This window comes from Vitis riparia, chromosome 5, assembly GCF_004353265.1.
Source record: "Vitis riparia cultivar Riparia Gloire de Montpellier isolate 1030 chromosome 5, EGFV_Vit.rip_1.0, whole genome shotgun sequence".
Classification (NCBI taxonomy): domain Eukaryota; kingdom Viridiplantae; phylum Streptophyta; class Magnoliopsida; order Vitales; family Vitaceae; genus Vitis; species Vitis riparia.
The window spans coordinates 8442667-8466896 of record NC_048435.1 but is presented as its reverse complement, the minus strand read 5'-3'; the positions used below and the strand labels follow the sequence as shown (position 1 = coordinate 8466896).

Genomic DNA, 24230 nt, shown 5'->3' with positions numbered 1-24230 from the left:
CCATGTAGAAAATGATGGATCATCCTCCTTTGGTGCTTTGGTTGCACCAGTCGAGTAGCCAAATTTCTTATAACCTTTGATGAATAGTTTTACTGATTGAAACCAACGAAGGAAATTCTATCCATTCAGCTTATGGGTGGTAATTTGAATTCTCAGATTATCACCAGTTCGATAAGTGGTATTCTGAAGGGCTGCTGTTGAAGAGGTACTGGCCTTGACTCTCCAGAAAGTTCTCTTCAATCACTCCAGACATTTGGTCCTGTCCCTTTTTGCTTGGTTAAACTCTTGGCAAACCAAACAAAGAACTTTCTTCTCTGATTCCAGCAATAAAAGTCCAGAAGAAAGAAAAGGAGAAAAAAGAGTTTTTATTTTTTTATTTAAGCTGACTTCAGTAGGGAACTGAGCTCTGATACCATGAATGCAGGTTTGACAGAATTTTCATGCTCATAATGTAATGATTAATTGGTATACAGAGATACTTAAAAAGCACATGCAATATACAAGAAAGGAAACAATTGTACAGAGAAAATCTGGGCCTAAAAATAGGAACTGAATGAAATTTGAAATGCAGCAATAATCTATAAAATCTTTTGACTTATTCTCTCATTTAGTTTTCCTGTAATTTAGTAGCAGATTAGACTTAAACCTAATCCCCATTTTTTGATACAATATAATAATGCAATCACCCAGTCACATCATTAAAAAATGAACACTGAAACATACTGAAGGAGAAAGAAAATCAGCCAAAGGAGTTGTTGCTACGCTCATTTTAATCTTACATAACAATTCGTATGCTGATCAAGCTATGGTCTGAACATTTACATACATCCTCCTTATTTTTGCACTTTTAGCAGATTCATGGTTTTAGAGTTACACGTCTATTGAATGATTAGTTTTTGTTTGCTCTCCTAGGCACCTTAACAATAAATTCAATACTTGTATGTGTGTGTTTCTAGTCACTTTCCATCAAGCATTACTTTGTTAACTTTTTTGGGAAAGGATGTACTAAATTACATATCAAACAAATTCAATATTACAGTTTCTATAACATGGCATTGCTATAAGGTGAAGATGATTGTGTTTCCCTCTTCTTTTTTGGCCTTAATGCCTTGTATACATCATGTATACTTCTGGGTGTTCTTTAGGTGCTCTTAATACAATTGCTTTTACTTATTAAAAAAAATCTTATTGTGCTGTTCCTAAATGCTCAACAGTCAGCATCACCAATTAAATTTCCTAAGATTTTCTATTAGGCTCTAAATTTATTTTATCTTGTTCTGTAGTCTGTGCTTATTGTGTCAATAAGCCACTTGCTGGGTTTGGTCTTTCTCTTTCCCTCTCATATTTGGTAAATTGATCCATGTTTGTGCATTGTTGCCACAGATCTTCATTGGTGGGATTTCAAGGGCTCTTTCATCTGATATGGTAATATAATCTAGATGTGTGGCTGCATTGTGGACATCTTTGCCTCAATATTACCTCTTTGTTTCTTATAGCCTATATATACATAAATGATAATATCTTTTTTTGCTCACTTTGATTTTTTAATAATTAAAACTTTCTACTGCTGTCCAGCTTATGGAGATTGCTGCTGCCTTTGGTCCCTTGAAGGCTTACCGCTTTCAGGTTAATGAGGATCTTGGTGAGCCTTGTGCTTTTCTGGAGGTATTATTTCTTACTTGGTAATTTTGTTTCTGATAGATTCTATGCCGTTGTATAAGAGGCCAAACTAGTTGGGTATCTTCCCAACAATATTCTCATTTGTGTGAATTATTCCTGACCATAGTTGGGAGAAATTTAGAGTATGTCTTTCATTCTGTGAGAGTTCTTTTTCTTAATTCTGAAAAAAAGGAATGCCTAAAAAGCGTCTTCAATTAAACTGTTTTGTGAAACATAGTAAAAAACAGTGTTTTATAGGAGTAATTGATGTTCTTTGTAGTTTTTTTGACCTATTTTTTTAATAGATATTAAGCTACTAACCTACCTCAGAGCTCAAGTGGTTAGAATCAATGTTTTCAAAAACTAGACTGATCATTGAATTGGAAAAGTTACTATTCACAATTTAGTGGTTGGACCAATTGTTGAATTGTGATGTTTGCATGATATCATGCATATATAATTTATATCCAGTTAGTAACTGATCATTATTTGGGGCCGCTTCAAGAATGGGCCACTTGCTCACTTTAGACCCAGCAAAAAAGGGGGGCCCAAGATCAGATTGGGCTTCTCTTCTGGTGGAGGGGGGAGTGAAGAGTTCCTTAGGGCTTCTCAAAGTGCCTCTTGCTCCTGCTGTGGATGGTGGGTTAGAAAAGTGGAGCAGGAATGAAGCTTTTGGTGAGGCGGTGGAGAGTTGAGTGAGGCAGTTGGAGTCCTTTCCAGTGACCTCTCTTCTTACGTTCACCGACGAGACCCTGTTGGAGGAAGTGTCCAGAAAAGAAGATTAAGTTTTGATTCTCTATTTAGGACAGTCTCCAGCTTTTTTCAATGGCCTGAGGTGTTGCGACCATGATTCTCTTCTGGTTCTCACCTCTTTGAGCTCAGAGGAGAAAGCACCTTCAGCCGATGCTGCTAAGTTTGTCTCTGGTAAGTTCTCGTCTCCAGTTTGTCTGTTGAGGAGGGTCTTCTTCTTCTGCTTCTTCCATGTCCAGAGACAATAGTTTTTCTGAGGGGAGAACCAAATGCTTGGTTCCTTGGAGGGAGCAGGATGTGGGTGTTTTAGCAAAGGGCAAAGGTGATGATAGGCCTTGCTTATGATTTGTGGTGAGGGCTTGGTTGAGGATTTCCCAGAGATTCAACCCAAGGATACCAGGACAACAAACCTAGAAGTGCGTAGCAAGGAGGGAATTTGGGTTTTAGGAGTCCTAGTAGGGGCCCATTGGCAGAAGAGAGCCTCTTTGACCCTTCTTTTTAGAAATTTATCTCTTTTAGCAAGTATTTTGGGATTGCTAGTGGATGGTCATGAGAAGGAAATTATGTTCTTGCTGAGAAAATTGGAAAACAAAAGGGGTTGCAGATTTTCGGCTGTCAAGAGTAGGCCATCCTCCATGCCTTGCTTTGTTAGGTAGCTTTGAAATTTAGAATGCTTGATCAATTACTGCAATCCAAACAGAAAAGAGAGGAGCCGAGTAGTGAGGGGGATAAAATTTCCTATGGGGCAAAAGGTGGTGGTTTCAGGTAGGGCAAGGAAGAGGGGTTGTGGCCGTTTCTCCTTAGGGTTTGCTAAGTCTGGGGTTTTTGTGTTGCTAGCTTTAGGGTGAAGACTGTGCTTTGGGGGGCTGGTTTTGGTTTCTGTTTCCTTTTACTATGGGGGGCTGGTTTGTGATTTCTCTTTCCTTTTGCTTATATTAGGTTGCTACTTATATTCAATATAATTATAAAATTATATGCCTTCAAAATAATTTATTGTTAAAAAAAAAAAAAAAAAAGCAATAGTCAGCCTAGTGGCTGGTTACATTTTACATCTTCATGTCTTGGGTTCGAGTTCAGACTGCAGGATGGATAGAAAAAAACTTGAATTTTCAAGTGGAGGGAACAAGCTGATGCCAAGTGTTGCAGGAGGGTTGATGCAGGTGGGCCCAAACCCTGATGCTTGGAAGGAAAAAAAGATGGCACAGGTGGGTTTTTGGTATGTCGCAGGAGGAAAAAAACAACCCATTCGGTTCTTGAAAAACCGGCCAGTCCACTGGTTCTGATGGTTAGACCGATGGTCCAAGCAGTTTGTTCCTGGTTTGGACCAGTACCATGGTTGGTTCGACCGGTTGGTCAGGCCTGGTTTTCAAAACTATGGTTAAGATTTTAGCCCACAAGGAATAATGCAGTGTAAAGCACAATAAATGAAGAGAAGGATAGAGTGATGCAAACAATGCCAATGGCCACTCCCTTTTGCTTCAACCTGAGCTTGAGGTTTCTTTCATTGTACCAAGGCTTCTTCCAACCAAAGCCTTCAAGTCTTGTACTCTTGGATTCAAGTCTCCAATAAACCTTTACAAGCTCTAAAGTGATGCCTTACACTTGAAAACAATCTCTCACAAAATACAAGAAGAAACACTCTCAATTTTGATCACCTAGTTTGCAATTGAAGCTCAAATACTTAAGTAAACTAGGGTTAAAAGTGCACTAATGAAGGATTAGCATGTGGATGAATGGTGCACTCTAGAAAATCTTTCAAAACTATTTAATATGATGCTGTGTGATTTCAAAAGGTTGGTCAACTCATAAATGAACTTGGATAGCTTTAAATAGGAGTTTTGGAGTGAAACTAGCCATTATATATAGTTTTAGCACAATTGGTGAACCAGGAACTAGTTGTTGGATATTTGCAGGCAACTGTTAGGGTATTGGAACTTCGAACTGTTGAAGTCCAATTGACTGGTCATTGACTGATTGAGGTCAAACCTCAACTGCTCCTAAACTGTTAGATACTGCTTGATTTGCATCTGAAAAACACCCTCATCCAGTTGATCGAGTGGTTGACCGGTTCACCCCATATTTCCAAAATTTTGTAATTTTGCTATTTTAAACTCAACCAGAGTTGGGGAAATCAACTGTCAGACTCCTTGCAATTTTAGAAAACCTCTTAAGGGATAATTGCACTGATTTAAAACTGGTTTCACATCATCCAATTTTTGACGGATTTAAGTCAATTAAAAATTGATTGGATGAGTTTTTAATCAAACTTTTAAATGTTTGGTGCCTCAAACCATTTTTATGCATTCCTAACTTAATGCTCTGAACATTACAATTTTAAGATCCTAAAAGTAGTCTCTAAGCTCAATGAGATGTCCATGTTGCATGATCTAGTGTCCTTTCTTCAAATTGATCTTTTTAATTGGCTTATCAATTTAAAAATCAATATAAAACACTTGGGAATATGATTAAATAACCACGCTTTGTTTTGTGATCATCAAAATCAATTGTGGGCTAAGCTTGGACTAACAATCTCCCTTTTTATGCATTCCTTGTTTAGCATACTTCAACCTTAAAATTTTAAGATCCTGAAAATAGTCTTTAAGCTCAATAAGATGTACTTGGTGCATGATCTAGCATCCTTTCTTCAAATTGATCTTTTTGATTGGCTTGTCAATTTTAAACTTGATATAAAACAATTAGGCACATGATTAAATAATTATTTATTCTTTGTTTTGTAATCACCAAAATTCAATATGTAAAAACATTGGGCTAACAATAAAATGATCAACTGTTAGGATTCTCCCCCAAACTGCTTTCCAAGCAAAAAAGCAAACCTTTGAAAGCAATTTAGGGTCTCATATCTCTTAGACCTGTGATAAAAATCAATGATAAGCATGAAAAACAAGTGAGAACATGGAGGCATTTCTAAATGGATTGACAGTGTTTATGACACTTCGGGTTGTATTGTATTTTGCAATATTTCTTTTGGCTGCATTTCTGCATTTGGTTGCATAAAACTGGATTTGATTATGAGATTTGAACTTCTAAAGAGAGAAGATGGTAGGTTAATGAAAGTTAAAACTTCTAAAGAGACTAATGGGGTTTAACCTTTCAAATATAGGAGTTAGTAATCTAGTGGTCAACCTAAATTAACTTGAATTTTATTGAAAATTGCATTCATACTTGTCCCTCTGTGATTTCGGTCCAGCATGTTCCAATTACCATCAAGTGCCCCATTTTTTGTTTGTTTTATCCTTTGATTTGGTTATTAGTGTTCCTGGTCATAGTTATGTAGCAAGTCACTCCTAACTTATTTTGCCACGTGGAGCTCACTGAGATGCATGCTTGTTGGAGAGCTTTTTTCAGCACCAACATGAGTCAGATAATTCATGTATTTATTTTTCATTTGAGGTTCACCATGTTGTCTATATGCGTATTGGATACCTTTGCTTGCACCGGTTTTCCTTGTTGTATAGGGTCTGGACTTCTTTCAAATGCTAGAGCTTTTCAAATATGTATTTTATTTGACCTGTGAATTTGGTGTTGTGAGCTTTCTTATATGTTTGCACATTAGCCACTTTTTCTTCTGGGCCTGAGTGTCTGATGACAGTTGATTTATAATGTTTCAGTATGTTGACCAGTCAGTTACTCTTAAGGCTTGTGCGGGTCTGAATGGTATGAAGTTGGGAGGACAAGTTTTAACAGTAGTTCAAGCTATTCCAAATGCATTGGCTATGGTATTTCTGCACTCTCACTTCTTTCTAAATCTGTAAACAATCTCTGACCAAAATAAATTATTTCTGTTATCTTTCTTTCTATATGGATATGTATTTACCAAAAAAACCACATATGCTAGGAAAATACTGGAAACCTGCCATTTTATGGGATCCCCGAGCATGCAAAGCCATTACTTGAGAGGCCCACCCAAGTTCTGAAGCTTAAAAATGTGGTATGGCATTTGTGGTTAAATTTAGATTGTATTTATTTTGGTAATCATGTCATCCATTGTTTCTTTCTAGATTATAGATTAGCTAGTTCATATTGGATTGATGTTTTATAGTTTTGTTTTTCTGTTTTTTCCCTCATTTTTGAAATGCAATTCAGGTAAATCCAGATGACCTTTCATCACTTTCTGAAGCAGAATTGGAAGAAATATTGGAAGACATTCGGTTGGAGTGCACCAGGTCTAAGACTGTCTTTGGTTTGAGTTATACCTCTGTAAATTTTAAATTTGTTTCGTTGTAGTGACCTTGAATTATCTGTTAAAATGTACCCAATCCTGCAGGTTTGGCACTGTTAAATCTGTTAACATTGTCAAGTACAACAACAGTCATGTAAGCACCCTAGAAGCATATGAAGCTGCTGACAATACAGGTTCTAACTTGGGTTGTGATGGCAATAGCATGAAGGCAGAAACCTTAGGAGGAGGTACTGATAATGGCTCTAGTGATATTAGTGGCATAAAGCCTCCTACTGATGTCAAAGACCTTAAAGAAGTTGATGAAGTTGTGGAACGTAACGGCATTTCTGATGATAAATCTTTGACTCATCTTATAAAGAACGAACTTTGTGAACCAAGTCAGATTGATAGCAACACGGCTGTTAAAGAACCAGGCTGCCCGGATGGGTCTGATGATATTCCTAGAGGACTCCCCGACCAGCTTAACAATATGAAACATGAAGTGGAACTCCGTAATGACAAGGCTGCTGATGTTATTCAAGAGGATTTTATCATCAAAAACAAATTGATGACTGTCGAAGAGTTGAAGTTGGAGGAAACCAATAGGAAGTTGTTGGGAACTTCTGCTGAATTGGATAGTTCCCCAGGAATAAAATCAGATTTTACTGGGAAGAACGACAGTGAGAAAGGGTTGTGCGATCTTGACGAGATGTTTGAGGTAGGCTGTGTTCTGGTGGAGTATGGAAGAACAGAATCCTCTTGCATGGCAGCACATTGTTTGCATGGACGATATTTTGACGACCGGGTTGTGGTTGCGGGGTATGTTGCTCTCGATCTTTACCGGATGAAGTTTCCTAGATGAATGTGTTTGGATAACTGCAGCTGGTGATATAATCGGTCATAAGGTTTGGTCCTTGTAAGTTTTTCGATGGTGTTATCCAGCACCAATCTTATAATGACTTGAGAGCCTGGTTTAACATTCTTTACTATTTTCAAATTTTGTTGTATTACAATTCGTCTAACTTCAAACTCTGTTCATAAAAAAAAAAAAATGTTGGAATAGTAGGGATGCGGATGCTGTACCCAATTCAATACCACCCTAAATTTTGATTATGACGTCTCAACAATGGATTTGGCATCTGTCAAAGTACGAATTCATAACTTTATACTGTGTAGTTCTCACATCTTGACGACAGTCAAAGATGAAAAATGCGCTTTCGACGTAGTCTGCATGATTCCAAATTATCTTAAGCACTCTTTCTAGATGGTACGGCTTTATGCAATACAAAATTTAAGGCCTAGGAAACTAAGATCGGATTGGCTATATACGGATCTCAAATTACCTGGAGGATGCATGTATGTTACATCAAATCATATCATGTGTTAGTACAAGAAATAAGAAAATAAATCCAATGACAATTTCTTACATTATCTGAAGGCATGTTCAATTGCTCTTGCATGCATGCCCTTTTAAGTGCATAAAGGATGTTGGTTATGTATGATGTTGTGTTAATGGAAGCTTTGATGCAAAAAATGTTAGTTCAAAAACACAAAGATAAAACAATCAACGTAACGGTACATGAGGTTTTAATGTGGTTTGACCAATTTTTCATAAATCTACGAACGAACGAGAAAAAATCTTTCCATCTTATCATAGAAAATATTAAAAATGATAAAATTAGATACGATTATTGAGTTCCCGAAATATCTTTCCCCACTCCTTATATCCACACCCCAAACCATGAACCTCTTTGTTCCAATTGGTATCTCTTGTTCTTACTCATATAGTCTTTACAATTCCATTTTCATCTTATAATCATTTTCCTCTCATGATCCATAATATTTATAGAGATATATTTAATAACTTTTTTTATAACATAAAGAAATATAATATTACAAACACTTTTGCAACAAAAGATAAATAGTGATGTATGTTTCACTATCTCAAGTATTATTGTGTGTCAAGCGATTGGTCTCACATCTCTCCTTGTTGCAAGGCCTAGTTGGCAATACAGATATGTAAGATGTCGAGGTGAACCCTTCTCCTGCATGTCAAGGTCCTCCTCGAGAACATCAAAGGGATGGACACACAACATCGCTTAGCAGAGGTAGTAGTAGGTCAAATGCGCTTAAAAGGACTCATTTTTATATGCATCAGGCTCCTCCTCTGAATTCTGGAATAGCTGAGGGTGCATGGGCACACCATGTTGCCTAGCTGATGATGTAGGTTGAATGCAAGGAGAATTACCCTCCAAATTTGAGAAATATTTTACACCTCGAAACGTTTTTTAAAAACCATATTCAAGATTCACTACATTAAAATACTTATAATAAAAATATATGCTATAATGTCTTGGAAGAAAATAACTTTAAATTAAAAATTATCCAAATTCTTATTAGTACAACTATATTCACCTAACTTTTCACTAAAATTATATTAAGGTCCTCTCCATCCACTTATATTCATTAATTTAAAATTTTTAAATAAATACTATGAAAACACTTTCATTGTAGCTTTTAAATAAAAAAATTGCTACCATTTTTAAAAATTTTCACAATTTTAAAATAAAAATTTTAAAATTTATAATTTAAAAAAAATCATAATAATTACTATTTAATTAGATCTAAGACGAACAAATAATTAGACTACAAAGTCTTGATAACGACAGATGAGTTCCCTTCATTAGATGAATAAAGAATCAGTTTAGTAATTGCTATTGAACTGACTTTTCAACTTTAGAACTACTTTTGGTTTTCTCACTTGTCACTAACAAGATACAATAAAATTATCTAGATAACATTTGATCTTTATATTAAATTTGGGCATCGAATAATATCATAGAGCCTTCGATCTTAAAATTCAAGAAGCAAACATAGTTGCAGTCATGTTGTCTAACATTCTAAACATTATGCTACATGTTCGATCATTGTATTCAAATATAAGAACCGACTTGTGAATTGTGATCAAGGATGCACAACATGGTTCGTGTAGGACTATTGCTTAGTGCTTGAATACAAACTTGAGTCACTCAATAATTGAAATGCTTGCTTTGGTCTAAAATCTCATTTGGGTGTGCTAGTCACTCAATAGGGCCACCATTGCCTGCTGATTTCAATCCTATTCCTACCTAGCCTCGGTCTAGTCAACGTCTAGTTTTAGCTAACCATTTTTACTTGTTTGGTTCATTGCTTTTGTAATTACTTTATTTTATTTTTTATTTTTTTAGTATCGTCTTCATTATTATGTTTTGATATTATCTTTGATGTATGAAATAAAAAATAAATCTTTTTACATTACTTTTAATTTGTAATTTCTTGTAGAATATTACATATATAAGAATATTTTAAATCAAACTCAAACAAAATAATTTTAATTAAAATAAGAATAAAATGTAAAAATAGAAATAACAATAAAGAGACTAGTGATAATAAAAATAAAATATTTAGATTTCTACTTTTATTTTTTTTTTGTAATTAAGAAAGTAAAAAAATAGACCTCATTACAAAAATATATAAAATGACATTATTTAATAATTTTGGACAATTTTTAATTGTTTTATTTTGAATATAAGGACACAAAATATAATTTATGGGTTAATTTCATTGAGACCTTTCGCGGTTTGATGTAAATATACTTCATCACTATTGATTTCAAATTTTGTAGGTTAACATTTCTATAAAATTTATTCCATTTATCAGATTTATTTTTTAAAAGAAATTTTAAGTAAAAATATTTTAAATAAGAGTGTATAACATTTTCTAAAAATTAAATTTTATTCTTTAAAAAGTAAAAAAATGCTAATTAATAAAATTTGAAACTTATCATAACTTAATATATTTACATTAAACCTCAAGGTTTTAATATATTTACATTAAACCTCAAGGTTTTGATGAAATTACTCCTTAATTTATTAATGCTTAAAAGATTAGTTAAAAAACAATTTTTTTTTTTTAAAAAAAAGAATGAATAATTTACTTAGAAAATGCCTTTTTGAAATTAATTATTAGAAAAATAAATAATTTATTTTCAAAGCCATGCTTCTGAAATTAGTTTTATGAAAAGGGGAGGCAAGCTGATATGAAAACATTTATTTTGATATATATTTTTTTATTTTAAAAAAATAAATACCCAAATGAAAACATTTGGGGAAAGCAGATAAGGGGGAAGACAGAAGGCAGAGTGAGCCACATAAAGAAATGGCAGCAGCAGTAGCAGGAGGAGGACTAGTGGTGTGCAATTCCTCCCATAAACTACGACTTCCGAGTTTGAAGAAGGCCAAGATGGCTTCAGACTTAGCATTTGTTACCTCCCAGTTTGGAGGCATCAAAATTTCATGCACCCACCTTCAATTGCTGAATCCCATCCCTTCTGCTCCTCTCACACTTCCTCTTCGACCTGTCGCCCGTAATTTCTCTTTTTCTTTGTCTTCTTCTTTCTTTTGTTTGGTTAATGTGAAAATTGACGAAAAGAAGTGAAAAGGAAATCCCTTTTTTGTTTCTCTGGTGTGCCAAATATTGAAAATTTTGAGGTCCAAAATTTTGAGTTTTTCTTTTTTCCATACATTTTGTTGGCAACCAAGCGCAGCATTAATGCGCATATGGGTGTATCAATTTGTTGGATTTGTTTGAACTTTGAATTTTGGGAAGAATGAGAGAAATGACCAAAAAGAAAAAAGCCTTAGAAATGGGTGCCTTTTCAAGTGCTAAAGGGAACATTATGTTCAGTATTTGTATGCTTTGTTGAATTGCCCCATGGTGTAGCTACATATAGCATGCAAATCTGATTGAAATTGATGTACAACACATGTTTAATTTGACGGATTAATGATTCTTTCAGATGCATTAATGCCTGAAGCCTCCTATAATGGTTGCTGCTTTAGTGTGGTTTAGGAAGCTGTAAACCTGTCTGGTGGATGTCTGATGGGTAATGCAATGACACATGCATTGTGGATTAACATAAGTACTGGGCAATCATGGATTTCCCATAATTTTCCTTTAATAGTGTCTTGTTTTTTTTTTCTTGGTGGGGGTGGGAATTTGTTCAGGGGTTCTCACTTAATATTGGCTGGTTTCATGAACTACATTGGCTTATGCTTGATATATACTTCTGCTTCTTCAAATTGGTGTATGAAAATATGGGAATGGTGCCTCCCAATTATAATTTTACCTGCAAAATTACAGATTCAACAGAATAGAATGGTGTTGTGAAACATTATCTGTGCATTCATCATTTAACTTTGATTAGGTTTGCATTATTGGTTTTATTGAAGCAGAAAAAAGGATTAGGTTTACAGGAACTACGAACATGAGCAAGATTTAATTCTTTCCTTTATAGATTAGGGTATTTAATGAGATGAGGGATGAAAAGGTTTGGGAAACTGAGACTCAGTTATACAAATGATGGGTAGATTTATCTGTATGGTGTTTTATGAACACAGTTCTGTTCTCTGTTTTGCTTTTGTTCTTCAGTTGGTAGGGAGTGCATTAGAACAAGTTGATTAACATGCTTCTCAACCTATGCATCATGGATCAACCAGTGCCTTGCCCTTTTATTGATTCTTATATTAAACACTTTATAATCTTTTCATCCCTTTCCTTCCACTTTAATTTATTAGTGTGATATGATAATCGATCTCTTTCATTTTGCTAGCCTTTTACCTACTACAACCCTCTTCTTTTTCTCGAGGCATAAGAGAACTACATGAAAGATAACAACACTTAACTCAGCACAGGCAGGGTTGTAAAATTGTTTTAACCATTATGACAGCAAACAGTATCTGTTTAATCGGTTTGTGAACTATTTGATTAATCTCATGATTGGTTTATTCTTCAGGTAGAGTGTGCCCCTTCACTGGGAAGAAAGCAAACAAGGCAAACAAGGTTTCCTTCTCAAACCACAAGACAAAAAAGTTGCAGTTTGTAAACCTACAGTACAAGAAGATCTGGTGGGAAGCAGGAAAGCGCTATGTGAAACTACGTTTGTCGACCAAGGCGTTGAAGACAATAGAGAAGAATGGACTGGATGCTGTTGCTAAGAAGGCTGGGATAGATCTTCGCAAGGAATAATGGATGGCCTAACTCTTTTGCCATTAACTGTGTTGGTACAGCATTTTGTTTTTGTTACATTGCAATTTTTCTGTTTGAATGAATAGTTTTGTTACTGCAGGCTCTATGAATAACCTTTTACAAGTGATAATGGGGCACTGAATTGATGTTTTTAATTCGCCCGAAGTTCTCTAGGAATTTATGTTTCTATTGGCTGCATTCCCTTTCTTTTCCTTCAACTCAATGGAGAAAAACATGAAGATCAAGCAGAAGATGGGAACCGTAAACGAGAACTATAAGATTTTTCACCTGCACTTCTTGATTTGAAGTCATTAATTGAGTTGTAGATAGCATCTTTCAATGGCATCCTATTAGAGGAAAAAATATTGAAAACATCATAATTATTTGCTCAGATGTAAAGGAGGTAACATATAGTAAGAAGTCAGTCTTTGGGAGAAATGCAGTTCAATGTTTTTTATGCACAAAAAGTTGAAATTGTATTTATAAAATCTTTTACAACTAATAACAATTTGGCATTCTCTTTTGTACTAAAAAAAAAATATCTCAATAGTTTAGGTATCCCATAGAAGCTGAATGTGTACCCTTTTATTTTATATATGACTTGAACAGAGTCTATTTTGTGGTTATTATTGCATCTAGACAAGTTTATTTAATTTTCTAGGCTCTTGTTTGGGGATTTCAACAAATTATTGTTCCTTCTTTTCAGTTTCAACAAATTATTGTTCCTTCTTTTCAGTTAATGATCATTAGACAATACCGTCTGAATGATAGGAAAAAATGGATTAATCACTATTGATTAGAATCACATAATTATATTTTTGTGCTTAAACTTAAGCATTTCTATTTAATATTGAGTTCTCAAATTTCATCACTTTACCTAGTTTTATTGCCAAGTCCCTATTTTTGGGATTAATGTGTTTTTTTTTCGTATTTTCTTGCCATATTTTTATGTTAGTGGTTGTTAATGGACGTAAGCCCATGCTTCTCTTTTGTCTTCTATCCTTTAGAAGAAAGTGTGGAAATGACTATGTAAGGGAGGTGAAGACTTCCCTAATACATGGAGAAGTGGAGGAAGAAATGTAGTAGTAGCTCGTAGTTGTCCTCTTCAAGAGCAAGTAGAGTAGTATAGTTATATTTGCATTTTCATTTAGTTTCAGTTTTAGTGTTTAATTTTAATCCTCTTGTATTACCACAATGAGTGGCTAAATTTCCAAGGTACGGAAAAGCTTAGTTACTTTGTTCTTGTTGTTTCTGACATATCTCGTCTCATCCTAGGAACTAGCTTGCTTACAGAAAGTTTTATAGTTTACCCTTCATCATGTTATCATAAACCTTAAGCTTGTTGGAATGCCTTAGTTTGAGGTGTTGATTTGATCCTTACCGTATGGTAGCTTGGTTTGGAATGATGAAGGGAAATAGAATCTCATTTGTGTGTCTTCAGGTTGTAAATTGATGAAGGAATGCATTGAATGCTGTGGTGTTGCACTTGTGATGTTGGATTGTTCATCACAATGATATCCTGGAGATTGTTGGAATGGAGGACACTTTAAGTTAATCTGAAACCTTGATGATTTTCTTACTTTCTTCAAATACCTGGTTTCTAGCTTTATCTCTTGTACATTAACAACAGAAATTCCAAAAATTTCTATCTCCTAAAACTCATTTTTCAGTCACTCTCTTGGTTTGACACCTAAATACTCATTGGGTACAGTCATTGTGCTTGGGACTTGACAAGAAGAATACAAAGCCGGATGACAAATAACTAAAAAAGAAAATTTGTGCTGGTTTACTGAATACAAGCGGAATTCCAATCTTCTCCCAAATGGGCTGCAAAAGTTCCAAGGACTTAAAATCACTTCTGACATTCCAATTCCCCATCTCCCTTATATGCTGAAAATTAGTATTTGGGTTAAGTAAATATGTTTTGGTTGGAGGGGCAAATGTTGGAGCTTTTGGCGTTATCAATGTCTTATTTCAGAGTCCTACAACAATAGTGTGGAACTCGACTGCCAAATATAAACTGCCGTAAGGCAACTTTCTAAGTGGGTGCCATGCAATTAGAATTTTTTATTATTGTCAATTGGGCAGAATTGGCTGATCTTCCGAAAAAATGGGAGAACAACGACATATTATGTTTGATGCCATCCCAATCACTGGGTACCTAATATAAGTGGCAACCCGTACTAATGTACCATTGTGATTGTGTTGAACTTCTATACCAGAAAGTTGGGATTTTTACATAATGGATTTCAACAAACGATGGAGAAAGAAACAAAATCTTCAACAAAGAAGATTGTTGGGGATCAAGAGTGAACACCTGCATTAGCTTGGCTGGACAGACGAAGCCAAGTCAGCAACCTGAGTCCAGTATTTGTCAGCAAGACAATAAACAAAATCTTCACCTCCTAATCCATAAGTGAATTTATTTGTAGAGGTCAAGTGTGATTGAGGCTGAAAGACTATAAGACAGTCTCCTTCGCCTTGATGTCCCTTCCAACACATTAACCAAATATTGATTATATAAAAAAAGGTTTGTACATTACAAGATACCATTATAAACAAAAATCATCAATTCAATAACAAGAAGCTCACTACTACATTAACTCTCCAAAATGAGATTATAAATGTATGTGTTAGGGAATCATGTGATACAGAAGGAACATGCTCTGGCATGTTACTCAGAAGTGGCAAGAGCTGAATGCAACACATCTTCAAGGTGCTTCTCTGCAGCAGCATACTGCCTTTTCTTGTCCTCAATGGCTAGAGCAGCCAAGGCTTTATCCTGCAGAAAAAGCAAGAATTTAATCTGACTATTTTCCTGTAAAAAATATGCAAGAGATGTGTAAAAGTGAAGCTTTGTTGACCATAGCAATGAATTGCTTACAGGAGGCAAGTCCTGGTAGCTTCTCAAAGTATCAAGGATGGGCTTCGTTTTCTTCTCCAAGTCCTTCCTGTGCTCGGCCATTTCAACCAACACCCCATGGCTGATCTCTGGGGTGTAACCCACACGATTAAGTAATGCCTGCTCACAGAGAGCTATTTAGTATGAAAATGCACAAAATAAATTTAGACATGAAGATCTTGTAAGATACAAATTCAACTAAGCATGCTCAATAAATAGATAAACAACAATTTAATGGCAACAAAAAATGGCCTGGAAAATCGAACAACTTTTACATAAGCAAAATTAAGTACTTACTAGTCTTCAGGTTCCAAGAGTTTGGGGCAAGAGTCCTAGTTTGATTACACATATTAAAATAAAAAAAATTACCTCCTAAAGGATTTCAATGATTCAGAAGATTCGATATCAATGAAAGCTCAAACTTGTTTGGGAGGGAATCTGTTGCATGCACATAGACAAGGAACTAATAGACAAACTAATAGAATGAATTCTTAAAAAATTGCAATGAGTATGTATGTGTATGAGAGAGAGAGCATTATGTGTGTGTATGAGAGAGAGAGAGAGAGAGAGAGAGAGAGAGAGAGGGAGAGAGACAGACCATATTGAACTCCTTGTATAATAGAGAGCTTTACTGCATGAATTTGGTGTGGGTCTCAGCTACATGAATGCGTCTAGGTTCATCATTCACACCTACAAGTTTTAGAATACAAGGACTCTACTGCCCTTGAGGCCGGGCTCAAGTGGTAAAGGGATGAGGAGGGTTTGTGGGAGGTTCCAGGTTCAAATCCCAATGAGGACAAAAATTTACCTTTAAAAAAATTATGGACTCTCCTAGAAAGGACATCAATAACAGACATGGACACTTGAAGACATCCTTAAAAAAGGAAAAAAAAAATCAATAAAAAAAATGGTATCAAAGCCCAAGTCCAAATTTCTAAAAGAACATAAGATTGAGACTCTAGAAAAATCAAGAGGAACATAATACACAAGAGGATTGCAAAAGGAATTTTGGTTAATGGTGGAGTCGATTGTTCTTTCATTGAAAAGTGATACATAGAGTATGTATTTTATTATCCAGAACAAGGGTAGTATTTCCCATACACTTACTAGATTTTTAAAGGTAGAATAGTGAAACGGTTGAATAGTTTGAATCCGTTGAATATGGAGTGTCTATGGCTTGCATAAAAGAGATTGTGGTGCACCAAAAAGTCGTGGTATGGAGTAAGGATTTTATTCAAATAAGTTTCCTAATGGGGTACATTAGGCAACTACTCTCATTGTGGTATATTAGATTAGTTATGTGCATTTATAAAGGCAAGCATGCATTGCACAAACATTACATAAAGATGGATGATTGGTTAGATGGAATTTGATTCAAGGTGGAAATTATTAGAAAGTCTCAAATTTTTATTTGGTACACATTCTTTTTGGTAAAAGAATATTGAATAAAATATTTTATATATTTACAATTCAATATGGAAATGAGCTTCTTATATAGTAAGGAAAATTGTTTGGAATACTTTATAAATATTATAAGTCATGAGAGAAAAAAATTGTGAAATAAAGATAAGCATGTAAAGCCTATACTGAGTAGGCAAAGATGTGAAGAAGATTGAAAAGCACTCAATGAAGCAAGAGCTCGTGGTTTAGGGTGTAGATACAAAGGGCAAGAAAACTTAAGGATGTTTTAGGCATCAATAGTAGGTGAAGATGTGAAATAGAGCTTTTTATATATTTGTATTTCCTCATAAAATTAGTTTACTTATAGAATTAGGAAATTATTAGATAGATTCTATTTATATTATAGGTCATGAGGGAAAAAAAGTTATTATATAGAAATGGGCAAGTAAAGCTTATATCAAGTAGGTAGAGATGTAAAGAAGAGTAAGAGATGCTTAGTGAACAAGAGCTTGCGATTTCAATGTAGATACAAAAAGCAAGGAAATACATAATGTTTCATGATTCAATAGTCGTACATGTTTTTTTTTTTCCTTTTTTTTTTTGGTGGGGGGGGGGGGGGGGGGGGGGGTGTACTTTGTTATATTCTCTATGGTAAAGTAAAATGATTCTCTCTTACCTATGAATGTAGATACAGTTAGCCAAACTGCATAAAAACCACATTTGTGTAAATAATTTTGTCTTTATGTTCTTCTACAAATATGTTAGCATTGATGCTTCCACCTACAGAACAAGTGGCGTCAAATGCATTCATAGCATTTACTTTGTTGTGTCATTTGCTTAGGTGCCTTTAATATATATATTTTTTTCTCCTTTTGCCTATCCAAAAAAAAAAAAAAAAAGAGTATCAAAGCTTTTTTTTTGCATGACTCTTTCTCTCTCTCTCTCTCTCTCTAAGAAGGGAACAACAAATTTGTTTTATTTGCCTTGCCAAATTTCACAAAGGAAGAATTCACGCTCTCTCTCACATACTCATAAACACACTCACTGTTTTTTTCACTTCATTTTATTTAACTCTTTGTCTAATAGGAAGGCATAGAGCCAAAAGTCCAGTGTGTCTCCAAGGAGTGTACTCATTTTCATGTTTCAAGAATGCTACTCTCTCTCTTTCATGCATACTCATAGACACTTGCTGCTTTTTCACTCTCTCACATACTCATACACACGCGCTCACTGCTTTTTCACTCTATCATATTTAACTCTTTGTATAATAAAGAAAAACAGGAAGTCAACAGTCCACCGTGTATCCAAAGAGTGTACTCATTTTCATGTCTCAAGAATACCAAAGAGGTAAGATCAAGGAAAGGGTGCTCCAATGCAGGTCGATCAATCCCAAGGTCCATCACTTGGTCCGAAGACTTTATAGTGTTTTTTTTTTTTTTTTCTTTTTTGATAGGTAAATTAGGAGAATATATTAAAAGTGCTTGCAAAATGGTGCCCCAAAACTTTATAACATAAATCTAAAAATTCTTCACCCTCATTACCAAGTTCTCCTATAAATTGTCTCCTTAGCTTGCACACGTCAAGGGATATTGATCATTAATGCTGTTCACAGAAAACATGGTGATGCAGTGTATACATGCCAAACACCTTTTTATCATGGAAAATGTGTGGGACAAGTATCAAACACATGTCCAACATAGCCACTACTGACAGATCCCTAGTAGAATTGTCAGTGCTACCCAGCTTAGTGGTAATACCAGATTTGGGATTTTGATCCACAGTCTCAACTCTTATCTTCCTTCTTTTTAACCTTCTATGATATGATTATCTTGTCTAGTATTTTGATCTAAAAACAGGCAATGGCCTAAAACATATCCTAAAATAACATGCATCTCCAGTCAATTTTTTCTCATTACAAACTACATGGAAAATCAAGCCCATGTTTGAAGACCCTAATATAAAAGATCAACAGATTTCCTACCAAACCAAACTTGAAATCAGTAGTGATTGAATGGCCCATAAAACGAAGTGAAGTATGGTGTTTGCTTACATGCATAAAGATTTACATTTCATACTGCTGTACACCTATCTCACTAATAGAGAGCACATGAGATCTAATAACTATTTATATGCACAGCATTCTGAAATATCCCTTAAAATTACTATAAGAACTTTCTGATGTAGACTCCAGATAACTAACAACTTGAGCTTTTACGAAACATCTCAATAAACTATTATCAGTTGTGAATGGCACAAAGTAGGATAAATTCAAAATCAGTATATTACTTGAAAAGTAATCTCCCACAACCCATGTCTCATTAGTAAAATCAGTGACAACTTGTTTCCAATTTAGTAATCTAATCAATTCTCTTCCCAAAGACTGACAGATGCATGAGGCACTTCCAAATTGAACCCTCAAGATAAAAAAATGTATTGACACCTAGCTGACTCAACCACACAAGGATCAACATGACAATGTTGCATGAACCATACCAGTATTTTCAGCTCATGTCTGATAATAATTCCAAAACCTAAATAAACAAGCTATGTCAACCAGGAAAGAAGACAATGAGAAATTCAGTGGCACAACAATAAACTACCGAAATCAAAGTGGTAGTACCTTATAGTTACTATATTGCTGCAGGTATTGTCGCTCTTTTGATACCATTATTGCCAAGTTTGTCTTCCAATTTTCCATCTGAGCCTCACAGGGAGCTACATCATCTTCCAGCTGTGCAAGAGTTCTACCAAAAGCATATTTCCAACCATAAATTAAGAATTTCACCAACAAACCCAAATTGAAACAAACACATAGACAGAACGCTTTAGAACTGACCTTTTCAAATAAGTCAGCCTTGCAATTGCTTTTCGGGTGTAATCAAGAAGAATTTTGGACTCCTTCTGCACTTTAGCCCTCTTCTCCTCCACTCCAGTCTTCCTCAAAGACATGTCCCCCATTGCTACAAGAAAACTAAATCCACATCTCCCTTTATATAAAACTCAAAATCCTAAAAGCAGGGGAAAAAAAAAAGGAACATCGGTAATGGAATATTAACACAAACCCAACCCACCTACTCAATTCAGTATCTCTTGTATTCAACAAATTTGCCACATTCGCAAGGCACTGCGCCGATGCAACCACATTTGAAGGCAAACCCTCTTGTGCCAATCCCACATTCTCCAATATCTCCCTAACCCTAGCAGCTACGATTCACCAAAATTTCAAAAAACGTTGCTTCAACAACAAGATAATATAAATAATATAAACTGAAGGCAGATAATGAAATTAAAAAGAACCTTGGCAACGATATTCGGCGGCTTTTTGGCGGAAATCGGTGGCTACTATGCCGGCAGCTTGGGTTTTGGCTTGGGAGAGAGTGGAGAGGTTGTGGAGATGAGCGATGGTTCGAGGAGTGTATTCGAAATCAGGGACGTCTTTGCCGGCGGCATCGAATTGAGAGGCAAGCCATGCTTTCACATCTGAGATTCGACCGCTATCAAAATTGCTTTTGCTTTCGATTACCGAAGGATCGCTTCCTGAAATTATGTCACTCATTGCTGATTTCTCAGTTTCTACGACCCGGGAGAGACGATCTATCTGCCCTTTGGTTGGTGAGAATGCGTGGGAGAAATTCCTATTCCAGATTTGTCCAAATGCGTCGTTTCAAACTTAGTAAAATGGCGCCGTTCGCATGATCATTTTGAGCTTTCTTTCCTGCAACAAAACTAATTAATTTCCTTATTTTGTAGTAATTTTGCAGAAGATCCGATTCAACCTACCAGAGTAAGAGCCCGTTTGGCAATTTTCTACCAATGACTTTTAGCTCAAAAAGTGTTTTTCCAAAAAAATATATATATATATTTAACAATTAAAAATCTAAAAAATCATTTATAATATTATAAAATCACTTATATATATATATATATATATATATATATATATATATAAGAAACACTTATGAAGAATGACTCCTCTAAAAATACTTTAAAAAATATATATTTTTATTAAAAACACTTCTAATAAAAAAATTGTTAAACCCACTTTAAAACGAGAGATATTTTCTAAAATTAGTCTTTTCCTTAATAATAGAAAATTATTTTTTATACTCAAAATATGTTTAATAAAAAACACGGTCATAAGAATTTGTTTGAGAATATATTTTAATTGTTTTATACTTAAAAAAACCTTTCCAATAAATTTTATTCCCTTTTGTTAAATAAGTACCTATATTTTTTAATCATTTTAGACATTCATGCATATGAACTTATTATTAAGAACACAAAATAATAAATATTAATTTATTACAAATATATATAATATTAATATTATGTAAATAATTGCTAATCATGAATTTAAAATAAAACTTATATTTTTAAAACCTTCAATATCAATAAAGATTTTATTCAAAATACATTAATGGAATCTATTAATGTATTTAATATAACAAATACATTAATAATGATTTATTTAATATAAAAAATATTAATATGAATTTATTAATATAAAAATTACTCATTTAATATAAATTCTTTGATTTAAATTTGTTTATATTATGTTTTATAACATATTTAAAAATTATATTTTATTAGTTTACATGTTATACACATATTTTTAACTAGTATTTTGAATTCATTAATGAGTTTAATCATTTTCAAAAAATAATTTTGAACCAAAAAAATAAATCCCATCACTTATAGAAAACATAGACCAAAACCGATAATGAGTCATAACTTTGTTGTTTCTCCTATTCAAATAATTATACTTTTTCAATTTTTTTTCATTAGGTAAATAGATTCTAAATCAATTTACTTAATGCTTCCATTTTTTAAGAAAAATCTGAAATTCAAAAAATTAAACTTCCCATACAAAATCATAACTAGTCAAAATACTTCATTCCTAATTGAATACTAAATATATACATGTAATGAAAAATTTGACTTTATATATTAAAAAAATTAAAGTTTATTTGTTTTTAAGTTCATTTTAAATAAAGTAATATTAACCATTATTATTTTAAAAGTATTATTTTCTATGTTTAACAAAAAAAAAAAAAAAAGAAAAAAGAAAGAAGCCCAATTTAATATCCATGCTTTCATAGTATAATTTAAAATTGCCTTTCGTGGCTAGACAAAAAGGATTCTTCTCACTGACAATAATGAGTTCAACGTCAATGTTCTCAAATTCATCTTCAATCAAATCATTTGATAAAACTCAGAAATGTTAATGCAAAGTTCATCTTTATTTTTACCATCAAAAGAGGAAATTCTAAATAAATAAATAAATTATTGGTCAAGGCTTTTATTTCATCTAAAGCTTGAAAATTTTAGTTGTTCTTTTCAATTAAGTCCGCTCTAATATCTAGTCTCCCTTTGCTGGAACAACATAAACTGATCAAGAACACCTTCCAAACTTTGTTGAATTTCAGGAACAATTTCTAATTCATCATATGAAAATTTTGAAAAGAAGTAAAATAAAAATATTTAAAAAATGAATTTTTTTTTCCAAACAATAAAAATTTGAAATAAGATAAGTTCACATGAATTAAAAACAAAAACATTTAGAAAAATATTAATTTAATAAAAAATAATACAATGCTAGCATTATTCACCTTCCTTATATATATACCAATTAACATAAGATGCTTTTTAATATATGATTTTATAAAAGTTTTTTTTTAAAAAAATTATTATCACTAAAAAGAGAAAAGAAAAAAGTCTAAAAAAAAAGTCATTGGATCAGCAATCGGAAAGTATTGATTTTGCAAATTATGGAAGCTTGACAAAATTTTCACTTAAAATCTAAATATTATAGACCTTGAAAAGGTAAACAAAAAAAAAATGAAAATAGCAAGAAATTCCACATCATACCAAAAAACGAGGGGGAAAGTGAAAAAGCTTTGTTGCATATACGCACAACAAATGAAGTTATGCCAAGAGGTACTGCATATACGCTGCTATTTGTTGCATAGAAATGCTTTGATCAATGTCGGGCGTCGTATTCTGAGATAACCCCACATGCGGCATGGAATTTGTGGGACTGGTGTTAAACATCATCGTATTCTCGGATACCGACATCCCTTGCATGGTAGGAACAGTCCCCATATTCTGATATGAAGTTGAAGGATCGGTGTTATTCTGGAACATCCCATGACCTGGATCACTCTGGTACAGGAGGTCGCTGCTGGATGCCCTTCCACCTCCAAGTTGTGGGTATTCGTTGTTCTCCATGTTCATCATTATCCAATTCAAATCAAATTCAACCCCTCCCTTACTTAGATCAGCAAAATCCAAATCATAGAAGATCGTTTCAGTGCCTTGCATGGTAGGAACAGTCCCCATCTTCTGATATGAAGTTGAAGGATCAGTGTTATTCTCCAACATCCTATGAGCTGGATCACTTTGGCACAGGAGCCCACTGCTGGATGTCTTTCCACCTCCAAGTTCTGGACATTCGTTATTCTCCAAATTCATCATCGTCCAGGTCAAATCAGATTCAACCCCTCCATCACTTAGTTCAGGAAAATCCAAATCATACCAGACCATCTCAGAGCCTTGAAAGGCTGAGTCATCCATGGCCACATGGATATCAATTGGCTCTGTAGGCAAACCCGGCATATGATCAGGGCAGTTTACAAGAGTCTCACTCATCCAACCCGCTTCTCCCCTCTTCAAATCAATCAGACTCTCCACACTTTCAAGTTTCTTGTCCAACTTATTTACAATTTCCATCAGCTTTTCATAGGAAAGCCCATCCAATTCCAATCCAGTCTCAGAAGTCTGACCTTTGGTTTCGCCATTTTTTTCCTGCAACTTTTGGAGCTCAAATTTGGCCCTCGTCTTTCTGCTTTCAAGAACACCAGATAAATCAACCGTCCTCTTTCCATGCTCTTCCTTCCTCTCATTGATGTACTTGTTAATTATCCGTTCAACTTCGTAGTGATTTTCAGGCCAAACACAAGACTGAGAAGAATAGGTGCCGTTGCCATTAGGACAACATATGATCATACATGCTTCAACACCACATAGAGTTGACAGCTCATGAACTTTTTTCCTCAGACCCTTTTGTCTATTTTGGAAAGTTCTGTGCCGGATTTTTTCATTAGCGATCAACTCCAATTTTAACTTGCCACCAACCATCGTTCTGAAAGAGAAAAGAAGCAGAAGAAGAAGCAAGAAGCAAGAAGCAAGAAGCAAGAAGCAAGAAGAAGAAGAAGAAGCAACGGTAATCAAAATCAAATATACTTTCTTGATTTACAAAATCCAAAAAGTAGA

The 24230-nt window shown here is 34.3% G+C and overlaps 3 protein-coding genes across 3 annotated transcripts in view; 2 read left to right on the top strand and 1 right to left on the bottom strand.

Moving 5' to 3' along the window:
* Window positions 1-7755, top strand: part of LOC117914340 — a 34882-nt gene extending 27127 nt beyond the window's left edge. The window contains exons 6-11 of the mRNA XM_034829639.1: window positions 1384-1425; window positions 1576-1665; window positions 6039-6146; window positions 6266-6358; window positions 6514-6593; window positions 6695-7755. Coding sequence (XP_034685530.1) covers window positions 1384-1425; window positions 1576-1665; window positions 6039-6146; window positions 6266-6358; window positions 6514-6593; window positions 6695-7451 — 1170 coding nt within the window. The 3' untranslated portion in view covers window positions 7452-7755. The remainder of the gene's footprint in view (window positions 1-1383; window positions 1426-1575; window positions 1666-6038; window positions 6147-6265; window positions 6359-6513; window positions 6594-6694) is intronic.
* A 2984-nt stretch (window positions 7756-10739) lies between these two features.
* Window positions 10740-12844, top strand: LOC117913978 (50S ribosomal protein L28, chloroplastic). The gene is made up of 2 exons (XM_034829125.1): window positions 10740-10994; window positions 12423-12844. The coding sequence occupies exons 1-2, from the start codon at window positions 10787-10789 to the stop codon at window positions 12653-12655; spliced, it is 441 nt and encodes a 146-aa protein (XP_034685016.1). The 5' UTR covers window positions 10740-10786; the 3' UTR covers window positions 12656-12844.
* A 2308-nt stretch (window positions 12845-15152) lies between these two features.
* Window positions 15153-20700, bottom strand: LOC117913806 (AUGMIN subunit 1-like). Its single transcript, XM_034828854.1, has 6 exons — window positions 20256-20700; window positions 20030-20162; window positions 19795-19929; window positions 19579-19702; window positions 15540-15677; window positions 15153-15437 (listed from the first exon to the last, which is right to left on the bottom strand). Exons 1-6 carry the CDS (start codon window positions 20512-20514, stop codon window positions 15330-15332), a joined length of 897 nt encoding a protein of 298 aa, XP_034684745.1. The 5' UTR covers window positions 20515-20700; the 3' UTR covers window positions 15153-15329.
* Between the last annotated feature and the right edge of the window lie 3530 nt (window positions 20701-24230).